The sequence below is a fragment of the Cavia porcellus genome, unplaced genomic scaffold, assembly GCF_034190915.1.
Source record: "Cavia porcellus strain 051 isolate PalLab524CR breed Dunkin Hartley unplaced genomic scaffold, mCavPor4.1 scaffold_8, whole genome shotgun sequence".
Lineage (NCBI taxonomy): Eukaryota > Metazoa > Chordata > Mammalia > Rodentia > Caviidae > Cavia > Cavia porcellus.
Window position 1 is genome coordinate 23,824,932 of NW_026947491.1, and position 19,121 is coordinate 23,844,052.

Sequence of the window (19,121 nt, forward strand, 5' to 3'; positions counted from 1 at the left end):
CAAACACTATAAGACAAGTAGACATTGTTGTGATGCTTCTCCAAGGCAAGCACGCTGAGAATTACTGTCAAGCATTAGAAGCTGGGAGAGGCTTGTGATAGATTCTTACCTCTCAACCTTCAGAAGGAGCCACTCTGAGGATCTGAGTTCCCGATTCCAGAACTATGAGAGTGAATTTCAGTTGTTTCAAGTCACCCTGTTTGTTATAAGCAGTCCTAGAGAACTAATATATAACACATCTCTAGTTTCGAGCAATGGTAAGGGGCCAGAAAAGATGAGGACAGTGACTGATACACTTATTCATCTCATGTCATTTTCTACTTTTGTGTGCACTTATGCTCATATACTTAACTGATTCCCAAGGCACCCTATGGCTCACAGGTAGAATATTCCTGAACACTTATATCAACCCTGTAGTGATTTATGCATACCAAGAGTCATTTGTGTTTCAGTTGTCGCTATTATTAATTTTACAATATGTTTTAAAAATAGAGAATAATCTCATAAAGGTTGTATATCAATCCATCCCAGGGTAGAAAATAAGAGCTCATTGTTTTCAAGGTCCTGATGAGTTTTTTGTAATTTAACCTTTTCTATATATGAACAAGCTAACCAAATTAAGTTACAGACTATGCATACACGGTACTCACTGTAGATGCTTTTTTTTTTTTTTTTTTTTTTTTTTTTTTGTGGTACCGGATATTGAACTCACGACCTTGCACTTGCCAGGCAGGTGCTTATGCCTGCTGAGCTAAATCCCCAGCCCTGGTACTTAAACTGTATATCGATACTGTATCCAGACATTTGATGATGAACTCACTTAAGGTCATACATGCAAGAAAAGGCGAAGTTGAGTTATCAACTCAAATAGTTCATGAAGGCGACATTTTAATTACTAAGGGATACTACCACTCTGCCTTAGCGCATTAACAAAGAAAATACAGAGGACCAAAACTATTTTTCAACTAACTCAACACTGTGCCCAAACTGATAGCCTACCAGTTAAAATAGTTTACAAAATTTAAAAAATAGACGCATAAATTTAGAAGAGCAGCGGCTTGACTGGCTCCCGGATCAAGTCTGCGGATCCCCAGACCACGCCTACCCTCCGTGAGCCACCTGCCTCCAACCCTTCTGGTATTTATTGGGAGTGGCCTTTCACTTAATTAACTGCATTAATTCTCTTTCCCCTTTCCCTGGTTTCCACTACTTCTTCTATTTTGGGGTTATCTTCCGCCGCTTTCCATTTAAGCTCTAAAGCCAGGGTCAGCGAGTTTCCAGCGGCTCCACCCGCGGGGCGGAGCCAGGCTCACGCACCCGAGCAGGGCGGCCCAGGCCCCGCCCCGTGACGCGGACTGCGCTTGTCCCTTCTGGCTTGCCGTCCTTGCAGCTATGGCAGCCGCCGTGCGTCCCCTGCGGCTCTTCCTACAGCCGGGGTTCAATACTTTGCGGACCTTCTCCAGCGCCGTATCCTCGGCCTCTCACTCTCGGAGAACTGGCTCGCGTGAGTGTCTGTCGTGTCGCCGCCCCCGGGTTTCAGAGGTGTGAGAGGGTGAAGTTCCGGCCCACGATGGCGCCGCGGTGACTGAGCTAGTGCGACCCAGAGGCGGTGTTCCCCGGGTGGACAAGTGCTAGCCGCTCCTTGGGAAGCTGCGGACACCAGTGTGTCTTCTGCTTGCAAACACGCCTGCGCGGTCTGGTGCGGCGCACGCCCCTGTTTGTCTCTGCTTCCTGCCTCAGCATTAACATCTGCAGGGGCTGTCGACTCGGATGGTACCTCATGTGAGAGGGGCACGAGCTGTGCCAGAAGCCACAGCTCTGAGGCCTAGATCACTAAACGTGATGACCTTCCAGCAAAGTATGGGGCGGCCTTCGCACCATGGAGAAGTCTGGTGCAACAAGTGTTTGTGTAGTGCGAGAGGTGCAGTAAAGAAGTGTGAACGGTGACTGGAGCTTTGGAGGAGGAAGGGAGGGGAGGAGCAAGTCTGAGCCCCAGGCCTGGACCACAAGGCCCTATGTTGTCTCAGATTTACTTTGTTTATGCTTCTCACAGCCCCAGTGAAGGCTACCCTCTCACTTCTAGAAATGCCTTATAGTTTTGTACTTACTAGCATTGAATTATCACAAGAGTTAGAGTCAGATGTTTAAAATGCAAATCTTGCCTTGCCACTCCCTTGTTGCAAAATCTACAAATGTTTTAAATATAAGTTCTTTACTGCATCATGGTGCGTTTTCGATCCCCCCCCCCATACATAGGGATTAAACCCAGGGCCTTTGCTCTAAACTGCATCGCTCCCTGCTCCACACCTTTTTCTCTACCTTTCTGTTTCTCCTTCATCGTTTACAGAAAGCCTTTCCATAACTCGTCACAGTCTGGGGAAGTTTTTATTTGTGGTTCCAGGGGGAAATTATTGGAATTCCAATAAATTAATTCCAGTCTGCTACTTCATTGCAACTCATGGCGAAAGTAAAAACACTAAGGAATATTTGTGGTTGTGGGGAGCCAAGGGAATCCTAAATCTAGCTAGAACCATGTCTAACTAGAGCAAAGACCTCGACCATTTTATTAATTCGTGAAGAGGGGAGTGGCTCGGGGATGAGTGACTGAGAGAAAGGTGAAAAGTATGTGAGTGCTGCGAGATGGGTTAGGTAGGAGGCCTGAAATTGTCTCTACACTATGCAGAGAGAGAGAAGTAGAAAGTAATCTGCGTATCACAGATTGGGGCAGTGTCTAGTGGTTTGGAATTGGTGCTTCAGTTTTGATGTGTAATTGTCATCCTCTGCGACATCATAGTTTCTTTTCTTTCTGTTTTTTTTCTTAGAGAAAAAAAGCAAAACTGAAAAAAGGGTAGAAATAATATAGAATTTTTTAAAAAATAAAAAATCACTAATTGATAGATTACATACTGTTATCTTAAAAGCCGTTGCTCAAGTCATAAAATCAAAGCATAAAAAGTGGGCAATCAAACAGTAACAGTACAAACCATTCTGTTTGGTGAACAAGAACTTAGTAGTATGGTTATCTATCTTGTACACTTAAACATACATACAGTTATATCCATTAGAGCACTTTCTTTCCCTTTCATTATTACAATGTCTATTATACCTTTTGGATCTTACTACTCTTTCAGTTTTTATTTTTTTTATACTAGAGAGACAATATGGTATTTATAAATGTGAGTGGTTTATTTTACTTACGAGGATAGTCTCAAGTTGCCTCCATTTACCTATAAAAGCCTCAAGATCATCCTTTTTAATAGTTCAGCAATATTCCCTTATATTTAAAAAAACCACATCTTTTTCATCTATTTTTCAGTTGATGGGCATTTTGGTTGTTTCCAAGATTTAGCTATTACAAGTTGCGCTGCTATAAACATGGGTGCACATATGTCGCTGAGGCATGACCTTTTCAGTTTTTCTGGGAAAATGCCAGGAGGGGAATAGCTGGATTGACTGAAACTTCCAAACCTAGTTTTTTGAGGAATCTGCCTACTGATTTCACAGTGGCTGCACCAGTCTACACTCCCACAAATAGAGGAGGAGTGTTCTTTTTTCTCCACAGCCTCGCCAACATTTGTTATCGGTTGATTTCTTGATGGTAGCCATTCTTTCTGGAGTGAGATGAAATCTCAATGCTATTTTAATTTGCATTTCTTGAATGACCAGTGATGGTGAACATTTCTTCATGTACTTATTTGCCATTTGTATATCTTCATTTAAGAAATGTGCGTTCATCTCAGATGCCCAGTTTTGCAGAGTGTCTTTGAATTTGGGGGCTTGATGTTTTTCAGTTCTTTGTTCTGGATATGAGTTCTCTGAGGGACTGTTGGCTAAAATTCTTTCCCATTCTGTGAGTTTTTGTTTCATTTTGTTAGTGATTTCTTTTGAAGTGCAAAAACTTTTTAATAGGACCTGGGATTTAGCTCAGTGGCATAAGCACCTGCTTGGCAAGCACGAGGTCGTGAGTTCAATCCCCAGCTCCAAAAAAAAAAAAAAACACAACCTTTTTTTTTTTTTTTGGTCTTTTTCCTTTTTATCGATACCAGGGATCAAACTCACGACTGCCTGCTTCAGGCGCTTATGCCGCTGAGCTGAATCCCCAGCCCCAAAACACAACCTTTTAATAAGATGAAATCCCAGTTGTTGATTCTTTGAAGTACTTCCCATGTGGTTTGTGTTTTGTTCATGAATTCTTTGCCTAACCCTATGTCTCTGAGATTTCTATCTACCTTGTCTTCCAGTGGATTTAGTGTTTCTGTTTTAATATTTAGATCTTTGATCCATTTTGACTTAAGTGCCTGAAGATAGACATGGATCTAGTTTCAGTCTTTGGTATGTGGGAAGCCAGTTTTTCCAACACCATTTATTAAAGAGGCTATCTTTTTTCCAGTGAACATATATTACCCCTTTGTCAAATATAAGGTGGCTGAGTGTGTTTGCACCTTTTTATCTGTTCCATTGATTCTCAGGCCTATTTCCTTGCCAGTACCACACTGATTTTATCACAGTAGCTATGTAGTGTAATTTCAAGTCAGGAATTGAGATGCTTCCTGCTTTGCCTTTGTTGCCCAGAATTGTCTTTGCTATTGTAGGTTTCTTCTGTTTCCAAATGAATTTTAGAAATGTTTTCTTAGGGCTGGGGATTTAGCTCAGCGGCATAAGCGTCATGAGTTCAATCCCTGGTACCGATAAAAACAAAAAAGACCAAAAAAAAAAAAAAAAAGAAAAGAAAAGAAATGCTTTCTCTAGATCTATAAGGTATGTTAATCGCATTTTAATTGGGATTGCATTAAATCTGTATAACAGTTTTGGAAATATGACCATTTTCACAATGTTGCTTCTTCCTAATCAAGAGCAAGGAATATCCTTCCATTTTCTAATATCCTTTTCAATCTCCATTCTTAGAGTATAATAATTTTCAGCTTATAGGTCTTTTACATTCTTGGCTAGGTTGATTCTTAAGTATTTCATTTTTTTTAGATGCTATTGTGAAAGGCAATATTTCCATAATTTTTCTCTCTGTGACTTTATTGTTTGTGTATGGAATGCTATTGATTTTTGAGTGCTGACTTTGTGTCCAGCTACACAGCTGAATTTGTTTATTAACTCTTGTGGTCTTTTTTTTTTTTTTTTTTTTTTTGTCTTTTTCCTTTTTATTGGTACCGGGGATTGAACTCACAACTACCTGCTTGCAAGGCAGGCTCTTATGCCGCTGAGCTAAACCTCCTTCCCCCATCTTGTGGTCTTTTAATGGAGTTTTTTGGCTCTTCTATATAGAGTATCATGTCATCTGCAAATAGTGATAATTTAACTTCTTCTTTTCCTATCTTTATTCCTTTTATTTCTCTCCCTTGTCTGATTTCTCTGGCTAGTGTTTCCAGACCTACATTGACTAGGAATGGTGATAGTGGACATCCTTTGTCTTATTCCTGATTTTAGACGGAGGAAACCTTTCCGTTTTTGTAAACCTGTCTTCAAGTTTTGTTAATCTATCTCTAGTTTCTGTCAGGCAATTTTTCCAGCTTTTGATAGAGTTTTTAGTTTCCTGGTAATCTCTTTGAATGGATTTCATGCATTCTAGATTTTTTTTTAATATATTCTTCATTGAACATTTCTCTCCTTTTTTTGTGTCTCTCCATTTTTCCATCTGTGTCTTCTTGAGAGGTACTTAGAATTTCTTTTATTAATCTTTTTATGTCTTGCTTTACTTGAATTAATATTTTGGTTTTGAGCTCATCTATAATGTCACAAAGATACCTCTTTATGTCCACACTGAAGCTGTGTCTGATGTTGCATGGTTGCTGCCCTCAGTCTCTTCTGTATTTACCGTTCCTGGATCAATATTCACAGGGTTGGGGGCTAGGGTTTTTTCTTATTTCTTTCTCTTGTCATGTTTTTGGTTTCTTCCATACAGGTGTGTACTGGGGGTCCCAGTCCCTTTCCTAATTGTTTATAATTCTTCTGAAGTGCACTGGCTAGGGATTTCTGCCCTCTCCAGTTTGCTGTTGGTCATTGAGGTGCAAGCAGGGGTGGTGTATGCTGACCCCTTCCTTCCAAGCTAGTCAGCCAGCGGGGGCGCTCAACACGTTGGTGTGTGGTGTGCATAAGGAATCAGTTTGGGACAACTTACTGGGTCCTGGCCAGGGGCATAACCCTGGCCAAACAGATCCCACCAATCTGCTCTGGGAGCAACCAGTTGAAGTCACTGTCATTCCTTGTTCATGCCCATCCTGCCTGATTGCAACATGTCATCCAATTGGTCACGCATTTCCCATGCGAGGGTCTTACTCGGAGCACTCACCATGGATTAGTGCAGGTCTCCTTTTCGGCTCAGGGACACCGGACTTCAGCGTGATCACCAATGGGTTGGGTGAGCATGCCAGGACCATGAGTTTGGGCGGCTCCAGCGAAAGCGCCTTGCCCTCAAATCTGAGCTGGTCTAATGGTAGCCCCACGACTGCATGTTTGACCAGCTCTTTTCCCTTTAATTTTTGGATCTTGGGTCAACAAGATCCATCTCCCTCTGTCAGGTCCTCTCCAGGATGTTTTATTCTGACATCTGAGCTGTCGAAGAGCCTTTCACGGAGGCCCTGTATTTTACTGCTTACTGATCTACCATCTTTAGCTCCACTTCCTGAACACTAGAGGATTTATTAAGAGTGCTCGTCACTGTGCCCCAAAGCAAAGTTTCTGATTCTGTAATGCGAAAAAATTAGCTTTTAACACAGTGTCTGCATAAGAAAGTGCTCAATAAATAAGCTATTCATATGTAGTGCAGCAAAAACGTTTAGAGAAGCATAAGGTAAATTTTTTGTGGTACTTGGAATAAGATAATATTTTAAAAGGTATAGTCATGTTACTAAAAAAGTAAGTTTATTTTACTGTGAACTTTAAAACTTAATGGAAAAATATTTTTAGATGGCAAGTTCACTGTATCAGCAGTTACAATAAAAACTTGTTGGGCTTTTGTTTTTCATTAAGGTAATTTTAGTCCTTGAGTTATTGTTTCTTTTTTATGTTAACTGAATATTGTGTTAGAATTAGAGAATAGTGATTTATGTTGAACAATTGTTATAAAATTTTCCGTTGTTACTGTTATCTTTTAGATACAGCAGAAAGAACATCCAAAAGTGAAAGGCAGATGAGAAGAAAGGTAAACAATTTATGTACTGTATTATGTACTGTCTTAATGATTTCTGAAATTCTAAGTGAGACAGATATCATTAAAATGTAGAAGATTGCTGCCATCAAAGACTTAAGCGTGCTGGGTGACTGCCACAGCTCTGGAACCAGTTAGTCTTTACTTGTGTGTGTGTGTATTCTTACTTAGAGAATGTGTGTTTGAGAGCCAGAGTCAGTTACATACTCTTAGGAAACAGGTATATAAAACTACTGGGTTTTTTTTTTTTCAAACCGGCGGTCAAACTCACGTCTTCACGCTTGCCAGGCAGGTGCTTATGCTGCTGTGCTAAATCTCCAGCCCAGAACTATATTTTTGATGGTACCTTTAGTAGGAGTGAAGCCTGGGTTTATGCATGAATCTAGGCCAGTTCTGTGTCCCAGGCCTGTTATGCACAGTTATTAATCTAACCAGCTAGACCCTCTGGGTGTCTGTGGAGGAACCCAAATTATAAGGTCAGGTGATAAGCAAGGAGTCAGAACATATGTTAATTGAAGCAGTAATTTTTACAGAAATATTACTATTTCTGGGACATGCACTGTACTGATATTTTGATATTTGCTTAAATGGATATTGCCATTTAAGCTCTACTTTTATATGTGGCCCATATTTAATGCTGTTTATGTATATTAATAGGATTAATTAAGCTATCAAGTAGTTTTTCTTTGGGCCTAAGTGATCTCTCACTATGTATTTATTCAATCTTTTTAATCCTAATTTACTTGTTTCCATGTTCTGACTCTTATCTTTCTTATTTTCTAGTTTGGTACTGTGCTTGCCAGGCACATACTTGTGCTAGTGAGCTATACCCCTAGCATATCTGTCTTTTAAGTTTTTCACATTCTGTCATGTATTAATTTCCATCAAAAAATTTTAGAAATTATGTTTAGAAATACATACAAATATTTAGAAATATGTTAGAAGTCTAGTTCAGTAAATCAATTTTTAGTGAAAGGAGTGTGATATTAAAGGGGATCTTTGCCAGAGAATTTGAGGAAACTGTAGTGATTTTTAGGTAGGTCTGATGTTTTTTCACTTGCATAGCAGCAGATTAGTTGGAAGTTAGATTTTATAATTAGTTTTTATTTCTCATAGTCACAGCTTTTACTTTAAAATTAAGGAATATATTTGTATTTTACAGTGTTACACATTTTATCATTCTTAGGCACTGCCTCCTAGAGCAGAGAAGATGGCTGTTGACCAGGACTGGCCTAGTGTTTACCCTGTTGCGGCGCCCTTTAAGCCTTCTGTGGTGCCTCTGCCTGTTCGGATGGGTTATCCAGTGAAAAGGGGTGTTCCCATGGTAAAGGAGGGCAATCTAGAGCTTATAAAGGTAAGGTAAATTGCTGGTCATTAACTAAGACTAGTACCTAAGTGAACGCTGACCTGTCCGCTTTAGGGTTCGGAATATGACACTTTGTGATATCTTTTTAAAAAGTTTTTGTTGTTTATAGCAGCACAATTTGTAATAGCCAGATCTTGGAAACAACCTAAGTGTCCATCAACTGAGGAATAGATAAAAAGATGTGGTATTTTTATACAATGGAGTACTACTCAGCTATAAAGAATGATCACATTGAGATATTTACTAATAAATGGGTGCAACTTGAGACCATACTCATAAGCAAAATAAATCAAACTCACATGTATAAATACTGTATGGTCTCCCTGGTGTATGAAATAATAAGAGTAAATAAAGAGTTTAGGGTAATCATGATTCCCTATTACATTGTTTTGAAGGCTTATAATGATCGCAGTTGTAATGTGTTTGTCCTGGTTTTTTGATTTTATTATCTGTGATAGTATGAACAGCTAATTTGAGGGAAACAAGTCATTATAATAGCCAGTGCTGATATAATATCATCTTACTCTGAAGTCCTACCATGATCTTGCTCTTCAGTTTCCATTGGCTCTGTCATGTTGTACCTTATTGGATTGTATTACCTGTGAGAGTATAAACAAATTTCCTATGGAAAATGAGATAATATAGTAGCCATTGTTTGTTTTCTGTTATTTGATTCTGAAAGCCCTGTAATACTCTCATTCTCTTGAATGTTTTTATACTATTTTGTTATGTTTGGTACTATTGTATATGAAGTTATATTCAACTATTTCGAAGAAAGAGACATCATGGTAGTTATTACAGGTTGTCTTCTGGTGAAATACTGTGTTGCTTACATTGTTCTGTTCTAGTCTGCTCTGTTATGTCCTGTTTTGTCTTAATCTCTTTAAAATAAAAAATAAAAAAAAAAGTTTTTGCAGGTGATAATTGTTAGTGGGTAAGAATGTAATTAATCAATTGTGATTTCTGTTGTGGCCTTTTCTGTTGTATCTTCTACATTGTATCCTTTAAATGGAACTAAGAAAAGTGAAATAATGTTGGACTTAGAATCAAAAAGTAAGATTCCACTTTTAAAACTTAATTTCCAGAAAGGATAGAATATTTAATAGTATTTTTATTGTCCACCAACTTTAACGTCTTTAATGTGTTTAAAGGGAAATACATCATTTTAAATGTTACATTTGATAGCATCTATATGATGTATGAAATATGTGGTTTTTAAAGAAAATATAGATGCCTATTGTAAGTCATTCTTTTACAGTTCTTACAGTGGAAGTTATACAATTGAAAAAGAACTCTTTTTTTATTAGAAGAGTCTTGAAAAACAGAAGAATTTGCTAGAAGATGTTGTTTAAAAATGAGACAGGAATAGAGAAAAGTGTTATTTTCTTCCTAGAGATTTAGGGTAAAGGAAATTTGGAAATGGAAATATTTCTAGGGGAACAAGAGGCCAGGTGTGGTGGTGCACTCCTGTAATCCTGCCCTCGGGAGGCTGAGGCAGGATTGCTACAAGTTCAGGCCGAGCTGAACTAATAGTGAAACCCTATCTCAAAAAGACACACACACACACAAACAGATGGGAGTTACGGGGAAACTCAAGAAAGCAAATATTAAGGAAAACAAATCTTCAAATTAAAAGAACTTAAGGTTTTTGAAAAATATTGAGAGTAACTACATTTATAATAACATTGATAGTCTTGAATAAACACAAAAATACAAACATTCATGAACATCATCTCCTCCTGGTAACAGAATTGAATATGCTTGTTAATTCAGTTAGTATATGCAAAGTACTTGAACAATGCCTATAAGTCCATGTAAACATTAAGTATTACTTTTTCCTTTTATAATCTTGAGGTTTATATTGCATGATTCAAAAAACAAAAGTACATAGTATGAAGTTATGTATCCCATAGTCCTAATGTTCACTGCCTGTTTTCTCTTGGTTAAATAGGATAATTAAACAATGATCTGTGTCCTTAAGTGCTTTCAGTCTTATTAAGAAAATGTATGTGTATACTTGTAGACTTATGACAGGAAGAATATTATAGAAATTATGTTTGTTGCCACGGATTTAGCTCAGCAGCATAAGCACCTACCTGGTAAGCATGAGGTAATGCGTTTGATCCCTGATACCAAAAAAAAAAAAAGACTAAAAGTTGTGTTTATTTTTACAACATGTTACCATAGGATACTCGGTAAAGGTGAAAGATTTATATGATTTGAAAATACACCACAGTATTATGGTACATTAATTGGTATTGAATATATATTGTAAAAAGTTTGTTCCTTGAATTGGTAAATTCTGAGACATAGAATTAACATAGGAACAGAACTGTCAGAGTTTATTTGCTGCATGGCTTATTGGACCTGTCACTTAATTTTATGAGAGAGCTGTCTTTTCCATGTTTTTATGACATTTAGCCTGATTTGGTAACACACCTATTGTCCTAGCTATTTAAGAGGTAGAAGGATCACCTGAGCCCAAAGATTTGAGACCACTGTGGTCAGCAAAGTGAGAACAAGGTTAGCAATAATCTCCAAAAAAGACATTTTGCTCTAATTTATTCTTTAAATTTCTTGTTTTAGATCCCCAATTTTCTGCATTTGACTCCTGTAGCAATTAAAAAGCACTGCCAAGCTCTTAAAGGTAAGTGATTTGTTTTTTAATGTAAACTTTATATTGACTTCAAACATAAAATTAAAAATCTTAGGTCTAGTGCCAGGGATTTAGCTCAGTAGCACAAGTACCTGCCTGGCAAGTGCAAGGTCATGAGTTCAATCTGCAGTACCCCCACCCCCAAAAAAAATGTGTTATAGAATCTTAGATTTGATGAGATACAGCCTTATAACCTTTGTTACACATTTTTCTCTCTTTTTTAAGGCTTTTGAAATTTATTTTCAATAAGGTTTTAGCTGTCAACTCCACAAGGCATTATGAATAATAACTAGAAGTCGGAACCATAGTCTTTGCTCACAGGTAGATTAGGGCCTTCCTGAGTTACAGAAAGCACATACATAAAAATACTGAAATTTTACCAGTAGGTACAACTCAATATGATTCAAACTAAAGGTAGTACAAAAGAATGTTGAATGGCAGAGCAGTCAATGGGTTTAGTCATAGAGTAATACAGAGAAGAGTTACGAAAAGAAATTACCATTAGAAGTAATACCTGCATATGCTAGATCAAGCAGAGGAACGTGTGATGAGATGCAAGTCCTGTGTGCTTTCTTTCCCATCTTCAGCTGCTCAGCCCAGAAATGTTCTTTTAATCGTTATTTAGTTCTAGTAATTACTTCCAGAGAAAGAGAATTTATTTATTTATATGTGCAATGTATACTCCGCGTGCTATGTAACGTATCAATGAATAAGTAATAGCAGTAAACACCAGATTATTATTGTAGATTTATTGGTTTTAAACAATATCCCTTGATTCCTAAGTATAAACATAGGTTTCATGTAGCACTTATGACTCCTGTTTTCTATGTGCATAGAAATGAAGGCAAATTTTTATGTAATTTGCATGTACATAGGTTAAGCACATTTGAATTTTGATTTACAACTACTGGTAGTTAATTATATAGTTTAATTGAAGAATTAGTACTATTAAATAAAGTCTTATTGTATTGATGTTGACTTAAAAGTGTATAAACAGGAGCCTGGGACATAGCTCAGCGGCACAAGCACCTGCCTGGCAAGTGCAAGGTCCTGAGTTCAATCCCCGATACCAAAAAAACAAAGTGTATGAACATTCAATAAAAAGGTGTATAAACATTCAATAAACTTGTTAAGGGAAGAAAGGTAAAACCTAGCTACATTTCATAGTTTGATTTTGCTGGAAGGAAAGAGTAGAGAAAATAATTGGGATTACATTTGATCTTTAGGTGAAACTTCCATTCAAAAAAAGTTGAAGAAAATATAAAGAGATCTTAAAACTGGAATAGAAACCTTACTTTTGAAACAAGGGAATAAAAATCTATTTTTAGATTTTTAAAGATCTATTATGTGGTCTTTGCTCTACAACCTTAGAATGGTTTTCTGTTATCTTGATGTTTGCTTCTGTGTACATCTGTGCTTAGACTTGGATCTAGAAGTCATCACTATTCCAAATTCACTTTCCATTTAGTGCGAATCATATGTGACTAGTCATTTGTAAGCCTTTTAATAAATGCATTACTATACATCGTGCAAAATTTCATTTCTCCATTTTAAACATTATTAAATGTATGTTTTAGGGGCTGGGGATTTAGCTCAGCAGCAGAAGCGTCTGTCTTGCAAGTGCAGGGTCATGAGTTTGATCCCTGGTATCGATAAGAAAGTAAAAGTAAATGTATGTTTATAATTTAGCAAAAGTAATGTTATTTTTTTACAGAACTTAAATGACTAATCTTTCCTTAATTATGCCTTACATTTCTGCAAGCCTATGGATTTAGATTGCATTTTCCAAAAAATTCAGTTTTCAAATATTTCTCAACTTTTCTTTCAGATTAGTTCAGTTTTTATATCTGACATGCAAATGGAAAATCTGAAGTATAGGAACATTGGATAATTTACCAGAACTTTAACAATCAATGGCAGAAGTTACATAATAACTAAGAGCTTTTGAAGTCTAGGCTGTGTTGGATGAGTGATGCTTCCATTTCCTGTGGCTTGAGAATGATACCAGTATCTTGGTGGTTTCTGGCACATGCTTCAAATGACTGACACTTTACTTGCAAAATCGTAATGGAGATACTTTTTTAAAATTCTTAGATTTCTGCACTGAGTGGCCAGCTGCACTAGACAGTGATGAGAAATGTGAGAAGCATTTTCCTATTGAAATTGACACTGTTGACTATGTTTCATCGGGACCATCTATTCGAAACCCCAAAGCCCGACAAGTAACCTTAAGGGTAAGAGGTGGGTTTTTTTGGATCTGTTTTATTTTACAGTGCTAAAGGCCAAACATGGGTTAGTCTACCAATGAGCTAGATCCCTAGCTCTTTTGTTTTTTTTTTTTTTGTTTTTTTTTTTTTTTTTTTTTTTTTTGTGACAGGGACTCACTAAGTTGCCTGTGCTAACCTTTAACTTGTGATGTCTCTGCTGCCTTTTTCCTGGAATTACAGGCATGTATTACCACACCTAGCTAGGGCTTTATGAAATAAGAATCATTGTAATACATTATTTGAAAATGTGTCTTATATGTGATTATAAAGCTAATGTTACTTCTGGAAAATGTAAATGTTTTAAATCATGTAATAAAATATTCTATTCAGAAATAATCCTGGTTAGCAACAGTAGCTCATTTTAATATACTCAGGCAACCTATATATATTTTGGTTTTTGGTTGGTTGGTTGGTTGGTTGGGAGTTTTTTGCAGGAGGGGGTGCGGTATTGAGACAGAGTCTAGCTCTGTAGTATAGACTGGTCTTGAACTCTCTTATGTAGGCTAAACTAGCCTTGAACTCACAGCAGTCCTCCTGCCTCAGTCTCGTGAGTGCTGGGATTATCGGCATGTACCACCATGCACGTCACTAGCTGTATGTATTTTGATTAGATAAGATCATGTGTGTTTAGTAGTCTGTTCTTTTTCTCTTATAAAACATTTCCAAATATTAGTAAACTTTGAAGTTTTATTCTTAATGGCTACATGGCATACAAAAAACATCTGTTACATGCCATGACAGTGTTTGAGGCTAGGGGTGCAGTGTCATTGTTGCAGTGTTAGGAATGTCACCAGGCCTTGAGCATGCTAGTTAGGCAGGTAGCACAGAGCTGTGTGCTGGTCGTATAGGAGCGCAGGGTTGATCCATTCTGATATGATGCTTCTCCTGAGACTCAGAGATATGTAAAGAAGTTCAGATCATAGATTCATCATAATTTATTTAAAGTATCTATATTATGTGATACAGAACATTTTAATTCTCTTCCTTCCAGGAAGATGCTGGAAGTCAAACCCATGGCCTTGTATGTGTTAAGTAATCCCTCTACCATGTGAACTACGTCCCCAGCCCCAATTTTTTTAAATTAAGAAAGTGTTACAATGAATGTATATAGAGATTAATATTTGTATATATTCCTATTTACATTCCTAAGATAACTTTCTATAGAGAAAACTTTCAAGTTATAAAATACAGCTCTTTTGAAATTTTTGATATATATATAAAAAAATACAATAGCAATATGTGAAAAAGCCTATTTTCCTATACATTCATCAAACTAGATATTATTCTTACTAATTTATCAGTAACAATTTTATATTTAAAAATTACATGAATATTAGTGAAATCGAGAATATGTTCCTTTGCAAAATGCTTACTTTTTATTTTTAATTTTTTTTTTTTTTTTTTTTTTGGTATGAGGGATCGAACTCACTATCTCGCGTTTACCAGGCAGGTGCTTATGCAGCTGAGCTACACCCTTGGCCCCAAAATTCTCTAAGAATTTACCTACTCTTGCACTATATCATATAATATATATTCTTGGCTTAATATGTTTTCAATATGTTTCATCTGGTGTAGCATGTATTAGTTTCTCAGTCCAATAGTATTTCTTTTTAAACACTTTTATTATTTTCTGCCTTGACAAAATGCTATTTTAAATATTCCCAGATTTGTTTTCAGAATGAGCATTTCTCCAGGGAGACCTCAGTTTTCACATCAGAAGAATGACTGCTCACCTAGTTGGGGACCTTCTAGGGCCCTAATAAAAATGTTATATAATCTGAATTTTAAGTAAGAATATTCAAGTATTCTGCAAAAAAGAAAGTGTTACAAATCGATTTTTATATTATGTGCTAGTAAATAGGCAAATTTTAGGTCTAAAATCTTATACAGTTATAATTGGTTTATAATTTTAAAAATAGTTTTTCACAGTTTGGGGACTGAACTCAGGACCTCATGCATGTTAGACAGACATTCTACCACTGAGCTACTCCCCTAGTTCCTAATTTGTAATTTTCTTTGCTAGGTTTTGGTATTTGGTATTAGGGTACTGTCTTTGTGGAATGAATTTATGAACCTTTCCAGTCTTCGTCTTACATAGAACAGTTTAAATATCATAGTGATTTATTTGTTTCTAGGATGAAGATATTTTATTATCCCAATAGTTGTTGGCTGATTTAATTTATAAAATTCAGCAAGGCATGGTGTCATACCCCTTGATCCCAGCACTGAGGAGGCTAAAACAAGCAGATCGCTGCAAGTTCAAAGCCAGTCTAGGCTACATAGTAAGTTCAAGGCCTACCTGCACTACAAAGTGAGACCTTGTCCCAAAAAGCGTAATAATAATATTGTTATTTATAACATCTAGATAATCCATCAGGCATATACTCAGAGTGAGGCAGGAGGATCACACTGCTCAAGGGCAAGATAAAATATATAGTGAGATGCTCTTTCAAAAAACTAGTAGGGATAAAATGAAGAGAAAGAAATCCAGAAAGTCAAAAGGAATAAAGAAAAGAAACTTAAAATACTTCCATGTTTATTTTAGTCTACCGGTCAATATAAAATACTGTGGAATATTATCTGCAGTATTTCTAAGAATTTACTAAACATTATCTGCTTTCATAATAATGACAGCAATAACCACAAGTTATAGAGCTCTGTTTTTTGTTTCAGAGGCTCAGGAGTTAGAAAATGTATGTTCTAATCCATGTTCTTTTCCTCATTTCTTATAAGCCGTACATACCCTTCAGTACTGGAATATAGGTGTAGTGCTTCTGAGTTTTTCTTTTTTTTTTCCCCCACAAAAACTATCTCAATACTTTATTTAAACTATGCCACCAAGTATCACATTTATATTAGTACATATTTTCAGGACACAAGGATTACATACATCATGTGGAGTTGGTACATGTATATTGTTGGAACCAGTCTATGGGTTTGTTCCTGACAGAAGGACACACACACGCACACACGCACACGCACACGCACACACGCACACGCGCCACGTGTGCATATGCGCGCACATGCGCAACATGAAGATGAAAAAGTGACAAGATTAGTTTAAAATCTAGGGGTCCAGGGGGTTCTTGTCTCACAAAGCCCTGAGCCTTTGGCTCAGCTTGCTTTTATTTATTGAGACATGGGTACAAGCAATTAGAATAACCCAAGATTTATGTGCCTCCCACCGTCCATAGTACATGTCTGGTAAACAGCTGAATCTCAGCTCCATTGATTTTACCCTGGAATCTACAACTTGCCAGCACATCTGCACACCACAGAAGGAGCACAGCTTGCCACCTGTCTCCTTTGTACACACAATGCTCAGTGTCTGAGCTCCTAGTCTCCCTTTTTTGTTTTGTTAATTGCAGCAGTAGAATATCAAGCATAGGTGTTCATCCCTAGAGGCAGTATGTAGGTGTAGTTATTCCGTTTGCTAGTCTTTAATGACTGTATCTCCACCCACAGTTGTAATGTATCTGGCTCTTTTCTAGGGCCTAGTTCTGTCTGACTGTCTGTACTATGACTAACTGAACTGTCACCCTTGGAGAAGTACCCCTAACTTCTGGGAGGGAGTAACGGATAAGAATGGGCATAGTGGGGGCTGGGGATTTAGCTCAGCGGCATAAGTGCCTGCCTTGCAAGCAGGCAGTCGTGAGTTCGATCCCTGGTACCGATAAAAATGAAAAAGACAAAAAAAAAAAAAAAAAAAAAAAAGAATGGGCATAGTTGGCTTAAGAGAGGCATAATTATGACCAGCAGTCAGAGATACTCTCAGGATCTATCTAAAAGACCTTAATAGATGCCAGTCATTCTTGTCTCACATAAGTATTGACAATAGATAAGTCTTTCTTTCTCCTGGATGGTTTTCTTCAGTTATCATCTAAGAGAAGCTCTCATTGGTGAAGAGAGCTGAACCATGGGCATGTCAGGGGGAGGACTTCTCCATGATCATACACTGCTAGAGGGTGCCCACATTATCTGTCCAATTCCTGGATCTACAAAGCAAACATCCACCCCCATGCCAGCAGGGTAGCTGATCCCTCCCATTTTTCTGTCTCCTGGGACCACCGTAACACTTATGCTTTCTCTTTTTTCCCTTGCTCTGTGCTTTTGATCAGTGTAATTCTGCCAGATTGCTGCCTGTATCACCAACAGGATTCAAAAAAGTAAGTGTAAACATTTCAAGATCAAGGCAAGCTTGTGGCTTATTAAGACTCATTAGTCCCCCTTTTTGTTTTTGTAATGGCTATTTTAATAATGTCAAATGTGCACGCTCAACAGTAACCTTTCCTGGTGGATTGTAATGAATTCCAGTAGAATGTCTAACATACTATTGCTGCAAAAATCTCTGAAAGCTCCCACTTATATAGGTAGGACCATTATCTGTTTTTAACTTTCTTAGGGGCTTCCATTTTTACAAATGCTAAGAGACAGTGTTGCTATATATGTCCATAGTCTCACCTACATGGCAGCTAGTAAAAAATAAGTATCTATACTAACATGCACATACTACTGAAGTCTGCCAAATTGAAATATATGTGTTACATCCATTTGCTTTTACCTAGAAGCCTTAGGAATTACTGCCTTCTGATGGAATTGATGTAGGTAAAGTCTGGTATACTGGACAAGATGTTACAGCAAAAAGAATTACCCATGGGACACAGAGTTTCAGAAACAAGTGAGGTTTCATTCAAAACTGCAGTGGCCAGTCCAACTCTCCATTAAAATCACTGGCTACTTGATACTGACAGGGCCTTGATTATTGTCCTCTTCTGTTATAAATCGCTGTATGAGTTTGCAAATTTAGGAGTTTCCATGGTACCACCTTTGCAGCACTATTATTGCTTTGGAATGTTACAAGACCTTATTATACATCTGGTTAATTGGCACAGAATGTGGGCACCAGGCAGTTTGGTGCCTTGAGATGAACCCATTTGCTTCCCTTTCCATGGTTTTTATATGACTGATTAAGGGAGAGGATGAGACTTTCTGGAGATCTGGCCAAAGTTCACTCACTGTTTAAGGTCTAACTAGGTATCTGAACTATAATTATAGGCCATAAAATAAGTGAAGTTTTCAAAACTAGGGTTTGGGGGAATCGCCAAAGGAAAAAAATACAAAGAAAAGAAAGCAAATGGAGTTACAAATACCCTCACAAAGATTGTACGGTGTGACATGCCTGTGATCTGGAAAGTTTAAAGGTAAAGATAAGGGCTTGAGTGATTTGATGGAAATAAGGATGGGAGAGCCTCGCCTGTTAGAAAATTAAGTCATGAGTCTATCAGTATGATGATTTCCTTCTGCCAGTGGTCCAGGAAGATTGGAGTGTGAGTGCATATGACCTACATAAAGAGGCAGCCCTATTCCAAATGGCTTCCTGCAACCACAAAAACAAATGGAACAGAGAGGAATCTAGGGTCCTTTTTGTAGTAGCTATCTCCATGCAATTAGTGACATTAATTACATAAGGCAGAATCACATAAAATGTTAACATGTTCTGCCAGAGTATATTCTAATAAGGTAATTAAAGCAACCAATTCTGATCTTTGAGCCAAAATTCCAGGGGTAGCAATTTTCCAGTAAGCAGGAAAGCCATGAGAAAATCCATCTGTAAAGTAAATTGAGGCATTCATAAGAGAAGTTGAATATTTCTAGGTAAAGTAAATAATAACA

General features: G+C 37.4%; 1 protein-coding gene across 3 annotated transcripts in view; it reads left to right on the plus strand.

The window, feature by feature from the left end:
* The first annotated feature begins 1,349 nt into the window (after positions 1 to 1,349).
* Mrps35 (mitochondrial ribosomal protein S35) overlaps positions 1,350 to 19,121 on the plus strand; it is a 59,272-nt gene continuing 41,500 nt past the window's right edge. The window contains exons 1-6 of one of the 3 annotated variants that reach the window (XM_013149340.3): positions 1,350 to 1,504; positions 7,107 to 7,153; positions 8,346 to 8,513; positions 11,112 to 11,172; positions 13,276 to 13,415; positions 17,567 to 17,614. In XM_013149340.3, the coding sequence (XP_013004794.1) occupies positions 1,393 to 1,504; positions 7,107 to 7,153; positions 8,346 to 8,513; positions 11,112 to 11,172; positions 13,276 to 13,415; positions 17,567 to 17,614 (576 nt within the window). In that variant the 5' untranslated portion in view covers positions 1,350 to 1,392. The remainder of the gene's footprint in view (positions 1,505 to 7,106; positions 7,154 to 8,345; positions 8,514 to 11,111; positions 11,173 to 13,275; positions 13,416 to 17,566; positions 17,615 to 19,121) is intronic. The other 2 variants (XM_063254467.1, XM_003466781.5) reach the window with 2 other exon arrangements.